The sequence below is a fragment of the Perognathus longimembris genome, chromosome 13, assembly GCF_023159225.1.
Source record: "Perognathus longimembris pacificus isolate PPM17 chromosome 13, ASM2315922v1, whole genome shotgun sequence".
Classification (NCBI taxonomy): Eukaryota; Metazoa; Chordata; class Mammalia; order Rodentia; family Heteromyidae; genus Perognathus; species Perognathus longimembris.
Window position 1 is genome coordinate 11,086,698 of NC_063173.1, and position 14,347 is coordinate 11,101,044.

The 14,347-nt window shown below is 51.3% G+C and overlaps 1 protein-coding gene across 6 annotated transcripts; it reads left to right on the plus strand.

Moving 5' to 3' along the window:
* The first annotated feature begins 181 nt into the window (after positions 1-181).
* Ucp3 (uncoupling protein 3) lies at positions 182-14,302 on the plus strand. 6 transcript variants are annotated; one of them, XM_048360594.1, is made up of 8 exons: positions 182-402; positions 2,222-2,288; positions 6,423-6,616; positions 7,974-8,178; positions 8,283-8,483; positions 9,423-9,524; positions 10,467-10,647; positions 13,113-14,302. In XM_048360594.1, the coding sequence occupies exons 3-8, from the start codon at positions 6,491-6,493 to the stop codon at positions 13,225-13,227; spliced, it is 930 nt and encodes a 309-aa protein (XP_048216551.1). In that variant the 5' UTR covers positions 182-402; positions 2,222-2,288; positions 6,423-6,490; the 3' UTR covers positions 13,228-14,302. The 6 variants fall into 6 exon arrangements, with proteins under 6 accessions (XP_048216551.1, XP_048216552.1, XP_048216553.1 ...); XM_048360592.1 differs by having other exon boundaries at positions 183-402; positions 6,418-6,616; XM_048360595.1 differs by lacking the exon at positions 2,222-2,288 and having other exon boundaries at positions 6,399-6,616.
* Positions 14,303-14,347: the final 45 nt, after the last annotated feature.

Below are 14,347 nucleotides of genomic sequence, written 5' to 3' on the forward strand. Positions count from 1 at the left end.
TTATCCTGGAGACCTTGACTTGTACACGCACACACACACACACACACACACACACACATGCACACACACACCTCTATAACCTTGTAACCAAGGTGAGCTGCTCTTTTTGCAGCTCAAAAGAATAGTATTAAGGAGCCTCAGGTCAAGGGAGCAGAACTAGATCTGGAGCCTGCTGACTGCCCCCCCTCCCCAGCCCTCCCCTCCCCAGCCCGCCTCTTGTCAAGGGCTCAGACTGTCAACTAGCTTCTCAGGATTAGGTTACAGGGCAGCTGGTGTATAAGACCAGAGCCAAGCCAGAGGCACCAGAGACAACAGTGAATGGCGAGGAAGAGCCAGCAGATCCTCCGCTGGGATGGAGGGCTAGGGAGCCCGTGTGCTGCGCTGCCCTGACTAGACTCACAGGTAAGACCCCGTCCCCGCTCCAGCCTGCGTTTCCCTCTCACAGTGGCAGCCAGCAGCCCCCAGGGATTGTAACCACAGCATGGGGCAGCCCAGAGAGTCCGTCCAGCCCTCACCCTGTCAAGAGGAGGGAACACGGGGGCTGGGAATGTGGCTTAGCGGTAGAGTGCTTGCCTAGCATGCATGAAGCCCTGGGTTCGATTCCTCAGCACCACATGAACAGAGAAAGCCAGAAGTGCCGCTGTGGCTCAAGTGGCACAGTGGTAGCCTTGAGCAAAAAAAGAAGCTCAGGGACAGTGCCCAGGCCTTGAGTTCAAGCCCCAGGACTGGCAAAAAAAAAAAAAAAGAGGTAACAGCAGCCCCAAGATGGCCTTGAACCCCAGACCTGCATCACTCCTCCGGATATGCTCATGCCCTGCCAGTTCTTCTGGTGGGATTTTGAAAATCTCCACAGATAGCAAGCAGCTTTTTCCTTTAGCCCCAAATCTACAGGATTCCTTCCCAGTACAAAGCCCTGAGGACCCAGTGGCCTTTTCCTGAGTGGGGGAGACAGGGGCATCTCTGTTCTGAAGCCTGGCCTGCTTTATGTTGGGTGTTTACGGAGCCCGCAGCCACTCTGCACCCAGTTGGCTTCCCCAGTGGGGCTGTAGGGGAGGCTTTTGCCAGGGAGGATGAGGTTGGGGTTGGGGGAGCAGTATGGAGTCGTGTCTCAGAATAGGTCTCCACCCCCTGCTTCTGAACTACCATGGGCAATTTCTTCCCAATGCAGTCTTCTGGGCCCCCCTGCAGACCTGAATCCGGAGCTCTGTGAGTGATCCTGAGCTCGCCCTGTAGTGACATAGGCACTCGTTCAGGAGTCAGCTAGACCTGGACCCCAGTTTCAGCTCCGGCCCTGCAGTGTCTGACTAGCTGAAGTCCTCAAGCCGCACGGCCCCCTGCTTATGAAGTGGGAATCAGAGCAGCAACTCCTATCTTGTAAAGGGATTGACTTAGTTGGTGTCTTTCTGAGCCTCAGCACAGTACCTGCTGGAGGAAGCATTCAGCAAACCCTAAGTGATCCCTTAAGTACCCCCAAAAGGGCTCGCGGGAGATGGATTGCTCTTGACTTCCTCCTCTAGTCAATGACCCAGGTCTTCTGGCTGCCAGCTCTTTCATCGACCACTGCAGGAGGCTGGAGTGGAGGGGGAAGAGGCCTGGAGTCCAGACCTCAGGGCACCCAGGTGTGGCTGAGTGTGTGTGTGTGTGTGTGCGCGCGTGCGCGTGCGCGTCTGTGTGTGTGCCTGCAGCGGCACTAGGGCTTTGAACTCAAGGTGTTGAGCTCCAACTTGGCTTTTTTACTGCTAACACATGGTACCACTTGAGCCACACCTCCACTTCTGGCTTTTTGCTGATGAACTGGAGTCTCCTGGACTTTTCTGCTCAGGCTAGCTTCAAACTACAATCCTCAGATGTCAGCCTCTTAAGTAACTGTAGGGTGAGTCACCAGTGCCTAGCCCAGGTGTGGCTTTTGAGCGGAGTCTGTTTCCAGTGGGTGGCCCAGAGCCACCCCTATTCCAGGCTGCAACTTTATTCCTGTGGCTTCTCTTGACCAAGTTCAAGTTTTAACACTTTTTGCTGGCACTATTCCAACAACCCCCTCACTGGTCTCTGAGCCCCCCATCTCTCCTTCCCAGCCCCATCCTTGATGCTTGTCCAGCATGCTCTGAACCCAGGCATGACTCTCACTGTCGCCCTTCCCCACTAGCTTAACCTTGGCATTCAATGCCCTCTAACGAAGGTCTGTTGGGTCGTCTCTGACTCCTGTCCCGTATCATCATTTTAGAAAATGGAGTTCTTTGGTCCCTGGCCTCTCTGTGCCCTCCTTATATCAAGCGTCTGAGAAAAGCAGGGTAAGTAGATTGTTGCCCAACATAGGAGGGAAACCAGTATACATCATAAGTCACTCTCTACAAGAAGGTGTGGGGTCCAAGAGTGGCACCAGTGGCTCGTGTCTATAATGCTAGATACTCACGAGGCTGAGATCTGTGCAAAGCTGTGTGAAGCCGGCCGGGACTGGAAAGTCCATGAGACTCTCCCCTTCAATTAACCACCAAAAAGCTGCAAGTGGAACTGTGGCTCACGTTACTACCTGAGCCCTAGCCGTGAGCAAATAAAGCTCAAGGGTATCCCTCTGCCCCGAGTTCTAGGACCAGTATGAGAGAGAGACAGAGAGACAGAGACAGACAGACACAGAGAGAGAGAGAGAGAGAGAGAGAAAAGCTCTGCTTGACAGTTCAGCTCAGCTCTCTGGGGAAGGAGGGAAGAATCCCCAGGGAGACAGAGCAGCCTCCGTGTGACGAAAAGCCTAGGAAGTACCCTCCGCAGGGCCCCAGCACAGACACTGCACCTCAGGTGTCCTGGGGCAGAGAACAGGCCTAGAGTTATACATCCCTGACTGAACCCCATCTGCTCACAGCGTGGCCTTAAATCATTGACTGAGTCTCACTTTGTACTTTAAAACTGGAGCATAAAACATCTCACATAGGTTTCTTTGGGTTGTTTGTTTTTTTAATAGTCCTGAGGCTTGAACTCAGGGCCTGAGCTTCTTTTTGCTCAAGGCTAGCACTCTAGCACTTGAGCCAGTGCCACTTCTGGCTTTTTCTGTGTATGTGGTGCTGAGGAATCAAACCCAGGACTTCAAGCATGCTAGGCAAGCTCTCTACCACTAAGCCACATTCCCAGCCCACCTACGGTTCTTTTATTAGCTTCTACATGACTCCAGACAAAGGTTTTGTTTTTTATTTTTGTATGTGTATGTGCCAATACTGAGACAAATTCAGAGCCTGGGTACTGTCCCTAAGCTTCTTTGCCCAAGGCTACTAGCTCTACCACTTGGAGCCACAGCTCTACTCCAGCTTTGGGGTGGTTAACTGGAGATAAGAGTCTCATGGACTTTCCTGCCCAGGCTGGCTTCACACAATCCTTAGATCTCAGCCTTCTGAATAGCTAGGACTACAGGTACAAGCTAAGCACCCAGCTCAGACAAAGGTTTTGTAAAAGGAAACATGCCTAAGGAGCAAACAATACTAAAAAATACCCCAAGACTCCCTTATAGGGAATAATTAGCACAGGTTTAGGCAAGTCACAGCAGAGGATCACAAGAGCCCAATAGCTATACCCTTATGATCACATAAGATGATGCTAAGTGAAATGAACTCCATGTTAAGGAAACGATTGTTATATCACAGTTGTAACTACTTTCAATGTGCCATGTGTATCTGTAGCTTCTATTATTGATGGTCTTCTTGTATCACCTTCCTGTGGTTGTACCTACACTATCTCTGTAATCTTATCTGAGTACATTGGAAACCGTGTATACTGGTATTAGAACTAGGAAACTGAAAGGGAATACCAAAATCGAGAGACACAGGGTTAAGAAAAAAACAACTACAAAAGCAATACTTGCAAAACTGTTTGGTGTAAATGAACTGAACAACTCATGGGGGGAAGGGAAAGGGGGAGGGGGAATGAGGGACGAGGTAACAAACAGTACAAGAAATGTATCCAATGCCTAATGTATGAAACTGTAACCACTCTGTAATTCAGTTTGATAATAAAAACTTAAAATAAAAATAATAATAATAAATAAATAAAAACGCCCCAAGGGGCCCTCCACCTCTGAGACTCAGTCTCAGATAATGAGGCCAAGGCTCAGCCACCCAGTTCTCCTCAGGGCTCCGAGGGAAGGCAAAGGGAAATCAGGGCTTGGTGCATGGAGTGCCAGCTGCTCCCACAATGCACTGCCGGCTTGGGCAGGGGGGCCAGAGAAGCTAGGCTGGGAAGGAGCCCAGGCCAGGCTGTCTCCCATGGGGCAAAAGGGAGTGAGGGAGGGGAGCAGGAGGAGGGTGTTTCCCCTAACCTGCTGTCAGCCAGGTCAGCTCTGGGGGCCCCTGGGCCTCCACTCCACCCGCCCAGAGAGCCTAACCTTTCCCCTTCTTGGCTTGACTCAGGGAGCAACTCAGAAAGGAAAGATGAGCTGAGGGAAGCTTCAGCCCAAAAAAGCTGATCCCGGGCTCCGCATTTGCATAGCGCTCTGAGCCTCCCGGAGTCCATGACCGTCATCTGCCCCGCGGAGCACTGGTGCTCAGCCAGCTTCCTCACTAGGTTGCAAATGCTGGACCCAGGAGCCATCCTAGGTGGGGTTGCATATCACTTCGTAACTGCAGAGGGCTGAGGGGCCTCAATAAAACTAGTCAAATTGCCACATTGACCAAGGCCCTGAATCGCCATAGTAAGCATGGTCTTTGGAACCAACCAGATTGGATTTCCATGACCTTGAGCCTGGCTCTTTCCACTGGAAACCTCTACTTTCTCATTTGAAAACTGGCTTTCAGTGCTGCCCTACTCTTTCCAAGACTGTTTTGAGCCTTCCATGACAGAGTGAGCAGCAGTTTTGAACTAGGGGATGGCAACACCAGCAAGCTAGTGTCTCAGAAGCTCAGCAACCCCTCAGGACACTTGCAAGAATAAGATGATCAACGGGGTGTGAAGAGCTTGCCTGCTTCCCCCTGCTCCTGGCTTCCACTAAGCTCTGGCAAGTTTCGGCCTTTGCCTCTGCTGAGACAAGCTGCTCACCTCGCTAGCTGCTGAAACCCCTTCCACACTGAGCTCCTCCCACCTCCTCCCACCTCACCAACAAAAGGATGGTCCCTGCCTCCCGAGTCCTTTCTCCACAGCTTCTGCCCTCTACATTGACCACAGTTTCCCAGCATGCCAAGCACAGAGCTGGCACGGGGAAGGTCTGCTCAGAAGGGTTCTCGGCACCTCAAGGGTATGATGTGAAGATGGAATTGGATGGGAAGGGAAGGGGTCTTCCATTAATACCTCCATCTATTTTTTTCTACCAGTACAGCCCAGTAGACAGAGCAAATCCCTCCTGCCAAGGACCGTGCCCCTCAGTGGGAGAGTCCCAGCAGTGGAAGGGGGCAGGGAGGAACTCGTGCCATGGTAAGAGAGTATCAGGGAAGCTGGGGGAAGACGCTCAAAAGAGGCGACATTTTCAGACTGGTAATCTCTCTGTACATCACCTGTATAATAACAAATTACAATACAGAGGTGACATTTTCAGAGAAGCCTGAAAAAAAATGAGCAGACACTGTATGGGGACCTGGAAGAACTGGGACCCGGGCTAAGGGCACAACCTGAGCAAAGGCCAGAGCAACCTGTGGTGGAGGCTCAGTGAGGAAGTGGGCGAGAAGGGAGGGGTGAACTAAGGGCCTAACGGGGCCTATGGAGGAAGCTGGGGACCATGGCAAAGATTTAGACTGTTCTGGATAAGATGAGGAGCTGGTGGACAATTTTAAACTAGAGGAGTGGCACAATCTGACTGCCCCATCTTCTGCTGCTCAAGCCTAGCATCCCGGAGCCAGTGCATGATTGAAAGCAGAGCTCGGTGCCCCTTAAAATGCCTTTGTATGGCATTTTATGTAAATTTGCATTGTATGTAAATTTGCCTCAACTTAAAAAGCTTAATCAAGAGGTTGAGATCTGAGGATTGCTGTTTAAGCCAGCCTTGGCAGACAAATTTGAGACACTAATCTCTAATGAACTAGCAAAAACTATAAAAGAAATGTGATTCAAGTGATAGAACACAAGCTTTGAGTGAAAAAGCTAAGGAACAGTGCCCAGGCCCTGAGTTCAAGTCCCAGTTTGGCATACACACACAAGAAAGGTAAGTTTAAGCATCTTTATAGGAAACAAATGACTTCCCCCAGTTTTATTGAGTCACAAGGCATGTTTCTCATAATTGTTTGGAAGAAGGATCTGGAGTGATGACACCCATCAGGAAGCAGGACTTCAGAGAAGCAACCAGACACTAGGGAGAAGTGACCTGATTTTATAGGCCAAATTCAGGCAACCTAAGGAAGTTGATGCCTCCAGGCAGCTCACGGGCTAACTCCTTCCTGGGGCTACGGGGTAGGTGGCACAGTTTCCGAGGCCCCCTGGCCTGTCTCCTGAAGCTTCCTGTTTGCTCTGAAGTGCAGGGCTGCCAAGCAACCTCTCCTTGGACTTCACTGGGCCGTGGAGGGACCAGGCCCATCCTACTGGGACCATGGTTGGGCTGAATCCCCCAGAAGTGCCTCCCACAACGCTTGTGAAGTGCCTGGGGGCAGGCAGTGCGGCCTGTATTGCTGATCTCCTCACCTTTCCCCTGGACACAGCCAAGGTCCGCCTGCAGGTAGGTGCCCTTGGGCCCAGGGTCAAAGGAAGGGCTGATTCCCCGACCACAGACCCAGCTCACCTGAAACACTCCCTTCCTCAGGAGAGCCCAGATGTCAATCCAATGCTTGGGGCCCTTCCTGCCTTCTCCCCCAACCATATCCTCTCAAGAGAAGGCCTAACTGCCTTGACAGGATGCAGAGAGCCCCGTACTGCAAAAATCCTGCTTTGCATGGCTCAATTGGCAGAGTGCCAGCTAATGGGCAAAGGGCCAGGTACCAAGTTCGAGTCCTGGTCTGGCAACAAAAAAACAGTGAGAGAGTACAGTTTTGGTATATTTATGTGGCTATTGCTGCATCGACATTCCTATTTAACATTCTGTAAAGTTAGTTAAGTAAAAGCATATTTATTAGAGATTTAAATTAAAACACATTGGAGAAAATAAAGGACTGAAAAATTAAAAAAAATTTAATCCTGCTTTGCAAACCATAAAGGTGTGAAATAAAGATAAAGCAAGACTATTTTGCTCAAGGCTAGCACTCTACCCTTTGAGGCACAGCTCCACTTAAGGCTTTTTGATGGATATAGCATCTCACAAACCAGGCGCTGGCGGCTCGCACCTGTAGTCCTAGCTACTCAGGAGGATGAGATCTGAGGATGGCAGTTCAAAGCCAGCCCAGGAAGGAAAGTCTGTGAGACTCTTAACTTCCATTTCACAACCAGGAAAACTAGATGCGGTGCTGTGGCTCAAATGGATAGAGTGCTAGCTTTGAAGGAAAGAGCTCAGGGACAGTGCTCAGGCCCTGAGTTCCAGCCCCAGAACCTACAAAGAAAAGAAAAGAAAGGGAGGGAGGGAGGGAGGGAGGGAAGGAAGGAAGGAAGGAAGGAAGGAAGGAATCTCACAGACTTTCTTTCCCACTGTGATCTCAGCCACCTGGGTGGCTAGGATAAAAAGGAGAAAGAGGGGCTGGGAATATAGCCTAGTGGCACGAGTGCTCGCCTCCTACACATGAAGCTCTCGGTTCGATTCCCCAGCACCACATATATGGAAAACGGCCAGAAGGGGCGCTGTGGCTCAGGTGGCAGAGTGCTAGCCTTGCGCGGGAAGAAGCCAGGATCAGTGCTCAGGCCCTGAGTCCAAGGCCCAGGACTGGCAAAAAAAAAGGAGAAAGAATGAGGTTCTCTGATTTTCCCTGCGGATCAAAGGCTACACTACTGTATATATATTTTAAATTATAAACCCAGCGCCGACCTCAGCTCTTCTCCCTGTGATGTGATGATGGTCACTTGTTGGAGGCCCAGGCAGGCAGGTCCAGTCCCCACCCCCACCCCCACCCCCAGCTCCTCAGGCCGCTGCGGTCCGGTTGCTCCCCCAGATCCAGGGGGAGAGCCCCGCGGCGGCGCAGGGCGTGCGGTACCGCGGCGTGCTGGGCACCGTGCTGACCATGGTGCGCACCGAGGGCCCGCGCAGCCTCTACAGCGGGCTGGTGGCCGGCCTGCAGCGCCAGATGAGCTTCGCCTCCATCCGCATCGGCCTCTACGACTCCGTCAAGCAGTTCTACACCCCGGACGGGGCGGCCCGTGAGTGCCAGGCCCGCGAGGAGGGGGGTGGCCCGGGCCCTGAGGGCATCTCCAGGCCCGAGGGGAGGGAGGGCTCAGATGGCGGCTCTCTCTGCTCTCCCCAGACTCCAGCATCACGGTTCGGGTCTTGGCGGGCTGCACCACTGGGGCCATGGCGGTCACCTGTGCCCAACCCACCGACGTGGTGAAGGTCCGATTTCAGGCCAGCATCCGCCTGGGGCCCGGGAGCGACCGGAAATACAGCGGCACGATGGACGCCTACAGAACCATCGCCAGGGAGGAAGGGATCCGGGGCCTGTGGAAAGGTAGGCTCCTCGGGGGCTTCAGGTAGAACTTTCCCGACCTAGAACTGCAGCGGAAACCCAGCAAGCAGGACACCCATCCGGCCTGGGGCACCCAATCCTCCCATAAGATCATCCAAAGCCCCTCCCCTCCCCGGGAAACCTCTCCCCGGTCCATGCCAAGAGCCAGCTTCCCCCCTGGACGAATACTCCGCTACCCTGCGCCCTCACATCTGTGATCCCGGCTACTCAGGAGGCTGAGATCTGAGGATCGAGGTTCGAAGCCAGCCCAGGCAAGAACGTCCATGAGACTCTTATCTCCAACTAACCACCAAAAATCCAGAAGTAGAGCTGTGGCTCAAGTGGGTAGAGTGTTAGCTTTGAGTGCAAAAGCTCAGGGAGAGCATCCAGGCCCTGACTTCAAGCCTCAGGACCAACATACACATACACATACACTAAAAAAAAAAAAGTCCTGTTTCTGTCTGGTCTCAGGGAGGTACATTTGAATTTTGATAGCTATTGCAAATTATCTGCCAAAATGTAGTCACAAAATAAAAGTGGAGCTGGGTGCTGGTGGCTCACACTTGTAATCCTAGCTACTCAGGAGACTGAGATCTGAAGATCATGGTTCAAAGCCAGCCTGGGCAGGAAAGTCCATGAGACTCTTATCTTCCAGAAAACCGGAAGTAACATGGTGGCTCAAAGTGGTAGAGCACTAGCCTTGAGTGAAAAAGATTCAGGGACAGCGCCCAGGCCCTGAGTTCAAGCCCCATGACAAACCACAGAAAAGAAACACAAGTGGACCACCATTTCCTGTGTCTGAGAGGACAGTGGGAACCTGAGAATTGTTTACCCCAGAAGGAAATAAGGAGCAGGGATGAGCCCCCAGATCACTGCTCTGGGGTCTAGGTCCTGTAGCCACTTCTGCTTCCTATTCATCAGCTCCTGTCATCTTCCTAACAGGGATTTTGCCCAACATCACAAGGAATGCCATTGTCAACTGTGCTGAGATGGTGACCTATGACATTATCAAAGAGAAGCTCCTGGAGTCTCACCTGCTCACCGGTGAGGCCCTGGGCTCCAGGGAAGGCAGCCCTCCTTCCACAAAGTGGGGACCACCTAGAGGCATCTGGGGTTTAGCAGGAGCAGAGATGGGAGTGGTGACCTAAGCGAAGTAGTAATTAACCTGGGGTGGAGACCAGAGTCCTAGGTTCCATACCGTATTGAGTGTCTTCTTTATTTTTCTTCTTTTTTGGGGGGGCAGCACTAGGGTTTTGAATTCAGAGCCTTGTCTCTTAATCTGTGCCTCATCTCCTTTTGCTTTAGTTTGTTTTTCAGAGGAGGTCTTTTGCTTTTGCCCAGGCTAGCCTCAGACCACGATCTTCCTACCCTTGCCTCCTGAGTTGCTGGGATTACAGGCACCACACCTGGCTCAGTGTGTTTTTCAGAGTCACCTGTGATTTCAGTTTCTTTAAATGAAGTCATTGGGCTCAGTGACCTTCCAACTTCGAGGTATCAAAGTTTATCAGGAGTGATCCAGAGCTCAGCCCTGGAAAGTGGAGGCGATATGGACGGTACTGACATGTTCAAGAAGGCCAAGGATGGCTAGGCACTGGTGGCTCATGCCTGTAATCCTAGCTATTCAGGAAGCTGAGATTTGAGGATCAAAAGTTCAAAGCCACCCTGAGCAGAAAAGTCTATGAGATGCTTATTTCCAATTAATCACCAAAAAGCTGAAAGTGGAAGTATGACTCAAGGAAAGCAAGTACCAGCCTTGAGCAAAAAACATTAAGGGACCATGCTCAGGCCCTGAGTTCAAGCCCCAGTATCAGCACACAGAGAAGAAGAAGAAAAAAAAAAAAAAAAGAAAAAGCAGGAAGAGGAGGAGGAGGAAGAAGAAGAAGCGGAGGAAGTCAAGGCTGAGTTGGAGACAGGCAGTGAACGCACATGGAATGGGGCAGGATTGTACTCTCCTCTGAGATTGGCTTTGCCCGTATTTTCCTACAGACAACTTCCCCTGCCACTTTGTGTCAGCCTTTGGAGCCGGCTTCTGCGCCACGGTGGTGGCCTCCCCGGTGGATGTGGTGAAGACCCGGTACATGAACGCCCCCCCGGGCCGATACCGTAACCCCCTGCACTGTATGCTCAAAATGGTGGCCAAGGAGGGTCTCACTGCCTTCTACAAGGGGTAAGCCACGCTTCCTCCCTGCTTCCGCTGCTTTGTTCTCCCCCAGCCTTTGCACTGACTGTTCCTTTGCATGGCGTGCCTTTCCCTCAGCATATGTGCTCGCTCTTAGCTACCCTTCCAGATGAGTTCACACACCACCTCCTCCCTAACACACTCACCTACAAATTCTCTCCCCCCTGAGAACTTTGGGAATACCATTTGCTTCCCAGTTATAGCAATTATCACCATCTACCTATTCTTGGTAAGCTTCAGTGACTTTGTGGTGTTGTTGGTCACCATCCTGAGGCAGGGCCTGGGCGCTGTCCCTGAGCGTTTTTGCTCAAGGCTAGTGCCCTACCACTTTGAACCACAGCACCACTTCTGGCTTTCTAGTGGCTAATTGGAAATAAGAGATACAAGTCTCAAGGAATTTCCTGTCCAGGCTGGCTTTGAACTGCGATCCTCAGATCTCAGCCTCCTGAGTAGCTAGGATTACAAGCATGAGCCACTGGTGCCTGGTGCTTCCCTTACTCTTACTACTGAAGTGCAAGCTCCCTCCCCAAAGCCAAGGGCTGCTGGCTTGTCCATCTTTCATCTCCAGGAGTCCCTAGCACAAAGCAAGCACTTGATAATATGGGCTATTTACCCTCGCCCTGATAGCCAAGGTCCCTTTGTGTGACTGTGCTAAGCACTTTCCTTACATTGGTCAGAAACTCTCTGAAGTAGGTAGTGCTCCCTGCATGGACTAAGGAAGACATTGCATTTCAGAAAAGTAACTTGTCCACTATTACAAAGTAAACGGCAGAGCCGTGGCTCCAACCAGGCCACCCAGGGCCACACTCAATATGGTATTTTCACACTCCTGGCTTGGCTCCCACCACAGAGGCCTTCAGCAGATAGTTTTCTAGTGCCCACTGTGAGATTGAACCCAGCGAGCACAAAGGAGCCACTATAGGTTCTGGGAAATCCTCTGTTAATTGTTCTACTGTTCTCCTAATTGCCTCTGTTGTTACTTGTCTCAGTCCATTCTTTCACTTGGCAAACATTTATACATGTGTGCCAAGCCCTGACCTATGCCTCCCTCGAACAGCGGATGTGGTTTTCACTGAGCGGGGACTAATACTGGGCCTGTGCTATGTGCTGACCACCACTGGCCCAGTAAATCCACAGGGCCTTCCTGTAGGGAGGCACTGCAACGTCTCTCATTTAGAGATGTGGAATCGGAGGCTTTGAAACATTAAGTCACTTGTTCAAGGTAAAGCCAGAAAGCAAACCCGGGCCAGATGCTGGTGGTTCATGCCTGTAATCCTACATACTCTGGAGGCTGAGATCTGAGGATTGGAGTTTGAAGCCAGCCTGGGCAGGAAAGTCCACAAGACTCTTATCTCCAGTTAACCATCAAATAGCCAAAAGTGGAGCTGAGGCTCAAGTGGTGCTAGCCTTGAGCAAAAAGGCTAATGGGACAGTATCCAGGCCCTGAGTTCAAGCCCCAGGACTGACACATACAAAAGAAGGAAGGAAGGGAGGGAGGGAGGGAAGGAGGGAGGGAGAGAGGGAGGGAGGAAAGGGAATGGGAAGGAAGGATGAAAGAGAAAGAGAGAGAAACAATGAAAGAGAAAATAAAAGATGGTGAGCTCAGATCTGACTCCAGAATCCACATGCTTTGTCACGGTGTTGTGGGCCTGCGTGGGTTCAGGAAAGGCCGTGGTTGAGGCTGTGGGCCTCAGGCTGGGTCTCTGGGAGTGCAGAGCAAGCGGCCAGGCAGGGAAGACAGGGAGCATGGCTCAGGCACAGAAGGAAGAGGGCCTGCCATCACCGGGCCCCAGGACCACAGGAATCTGACAGGAGCCATAGGGCTCAGGAGGGGACGATTGGCTGGGCTGGGAGAGGGACGGGGGCCCGGTGGCAGCCTCCTCCCTGCGCCTTTGCAGCACGGCCTGGATGGACACTGTCCATCGCAGCTGAGGAAGGCTCTCCAGAGATGAGCCAGGCCTTCCCCCTTTATTCCTTCACTCTGTAGTGCCCCCCCCCATTATGCCTTCTCATTCCTTCACACCTGCCCCCTGGTGTGTCCCGGCAGGGCGATCTCACCAGGGTGATGAATCAGGATGTAAATGGGCAGAAACTCCTAGCAGTCCCCTGAGTTAGACACATTTGAGCCCTCCCCCCGAATTTACCAGCTGTGTGGTTTCCACCAAGCTACTTTGTCTCCTTGGGCCCCAGTTTCTAAAAAAGAAGCCTGGCAACAAGCATCGATATTATACACAAGTGTGGCAATTAAACACCTGAGGTGGGAACCTGGCTCCGTGCTAGTTTTCTTCCCTTTCCTGATTTCAACTTGTGTGTAAAGCCCCCTCAGCACGGGAGAGAGATGGAAAGGATCTCAGAAGAGTGGTGAAGAGCAGGCCGGGCCCTTCAGCACGGACACGGTCCCGGGAGAGTACAGTCCATCTATAGACCATAATAGATCTTGTTTTCCTCATCAGATTCACGCCTTCCTTTTTGCGTTTGGGAGCCTGGAATGTGATGATGTTTGTGACCTATGAACAACTGAAACGGGCCTTCATGAAAGTCCAGATGTTGCGCGAGTCTCCATTTTAAACAAGACAAGAGGGCCTTGTGTAAGGCTGATGAAGGTAGAATAAAACAATGGACCCACGCCCAACAGACACAGGCTCACACATGTTTACAGTACTCTACTTGTTGCTAACTCAAGGAATAGAACTAGACAAGGAAGGTTTTCTGGTCTTCAGTGCTTTGTCCAAAACAAAAAAACAAAAAACACAGAACAAAAACTTTTGTTTTGCACTGATATAATAGGAAATAAATTATATTAATTTATGAAACCTATCAGGTTGATGCCTAACATTTAGGCAAGAGAAAATCCAACACATCCATTTGGATAAAAAAAAATGTTTGCAGACTTGTATCCCCTGAAAAATGGGATTAGACAATGAATTGTCAACAGGAAAGGCTTCACGGTGGGAAGAAGCGGTCCCCAGTACAGCTGGACTCCGCGAAGGGGCCTCACAGCACCCCACAGACACAACATGTCGCGGAGGACTCGCGGGGACTCCAGCCTCCACAGTCCCACCGGAATCATCTGCCTGTTTGTAAGGAGTCTACAAAGTGGAACCAATTGGAATTCAAGGAAATGTGAGAAATGAGACTTCTCAATAGTGCCAAATAACCCTGCTGAACCAAGGTGAGGCTCAGGCCTAGCCGTACCTGTGTCCCGAGACCCCGGAGAATCATCACCAGGGCAGCCTACTCCCCTGAGCTGAAAACTGTCAGGGCTGTTACCCATTTCCTGTCCATGCGAAGCTGGGCAGGAAAGCACTCTATAAAAGGGACTGCTTTGTACAAATGTAAACATGACGCTCGGGAGAGATTTTTGTCTGGACAGAGAAGAATTGCCAGGGTGGACGCTTTTGAAATATGCAGTTGTCCACACAGATAAATCTGGGCTGCCTGATGGCGGCTTGGGATGAGGAAGCCCCCGACTTCCTGCTCCCTGGCTCCATGGTTGGTGCCGTGAAGCATTGTGGGACTTGGGGACTTGAAGCATGGAGGTACCGCTTGGCTGTGAGCTCTCAACAGCAGGAATTAGAATCTTAAAAAAATTATTATTACTTAATAAAGGAATTCTCACCTAAGGTTGGGGAAAAAAATAGTTGCTTCTTCTGCCTTCTCTTTCTTGGACAAAATTTTCATTCTTCTT

Coding starts and splice junctions, on each gene's coding strand:
- Ucp3 (XM_048360591.1), top strand. CDS start 5,082: ATGGTCCCTGCCTCCCGAGTCCTTTCTCCACAGCTTCTGCCCTCTACA. Junction 9,525..10,466: donor GGAGTCTCACCTGCTCACCG/GTGAGGCCCTGG, acceptor ATTTTCCTACAG/ACAACTTCCCCTGCCACTTT. Junction 10,648..13,112: donor CTCACTGCCTTCTACAAGGG/GTAAGCCACGCT, acceptor TTTCCTCATCAG/ATTCACGCCTTCCTTTTTGC.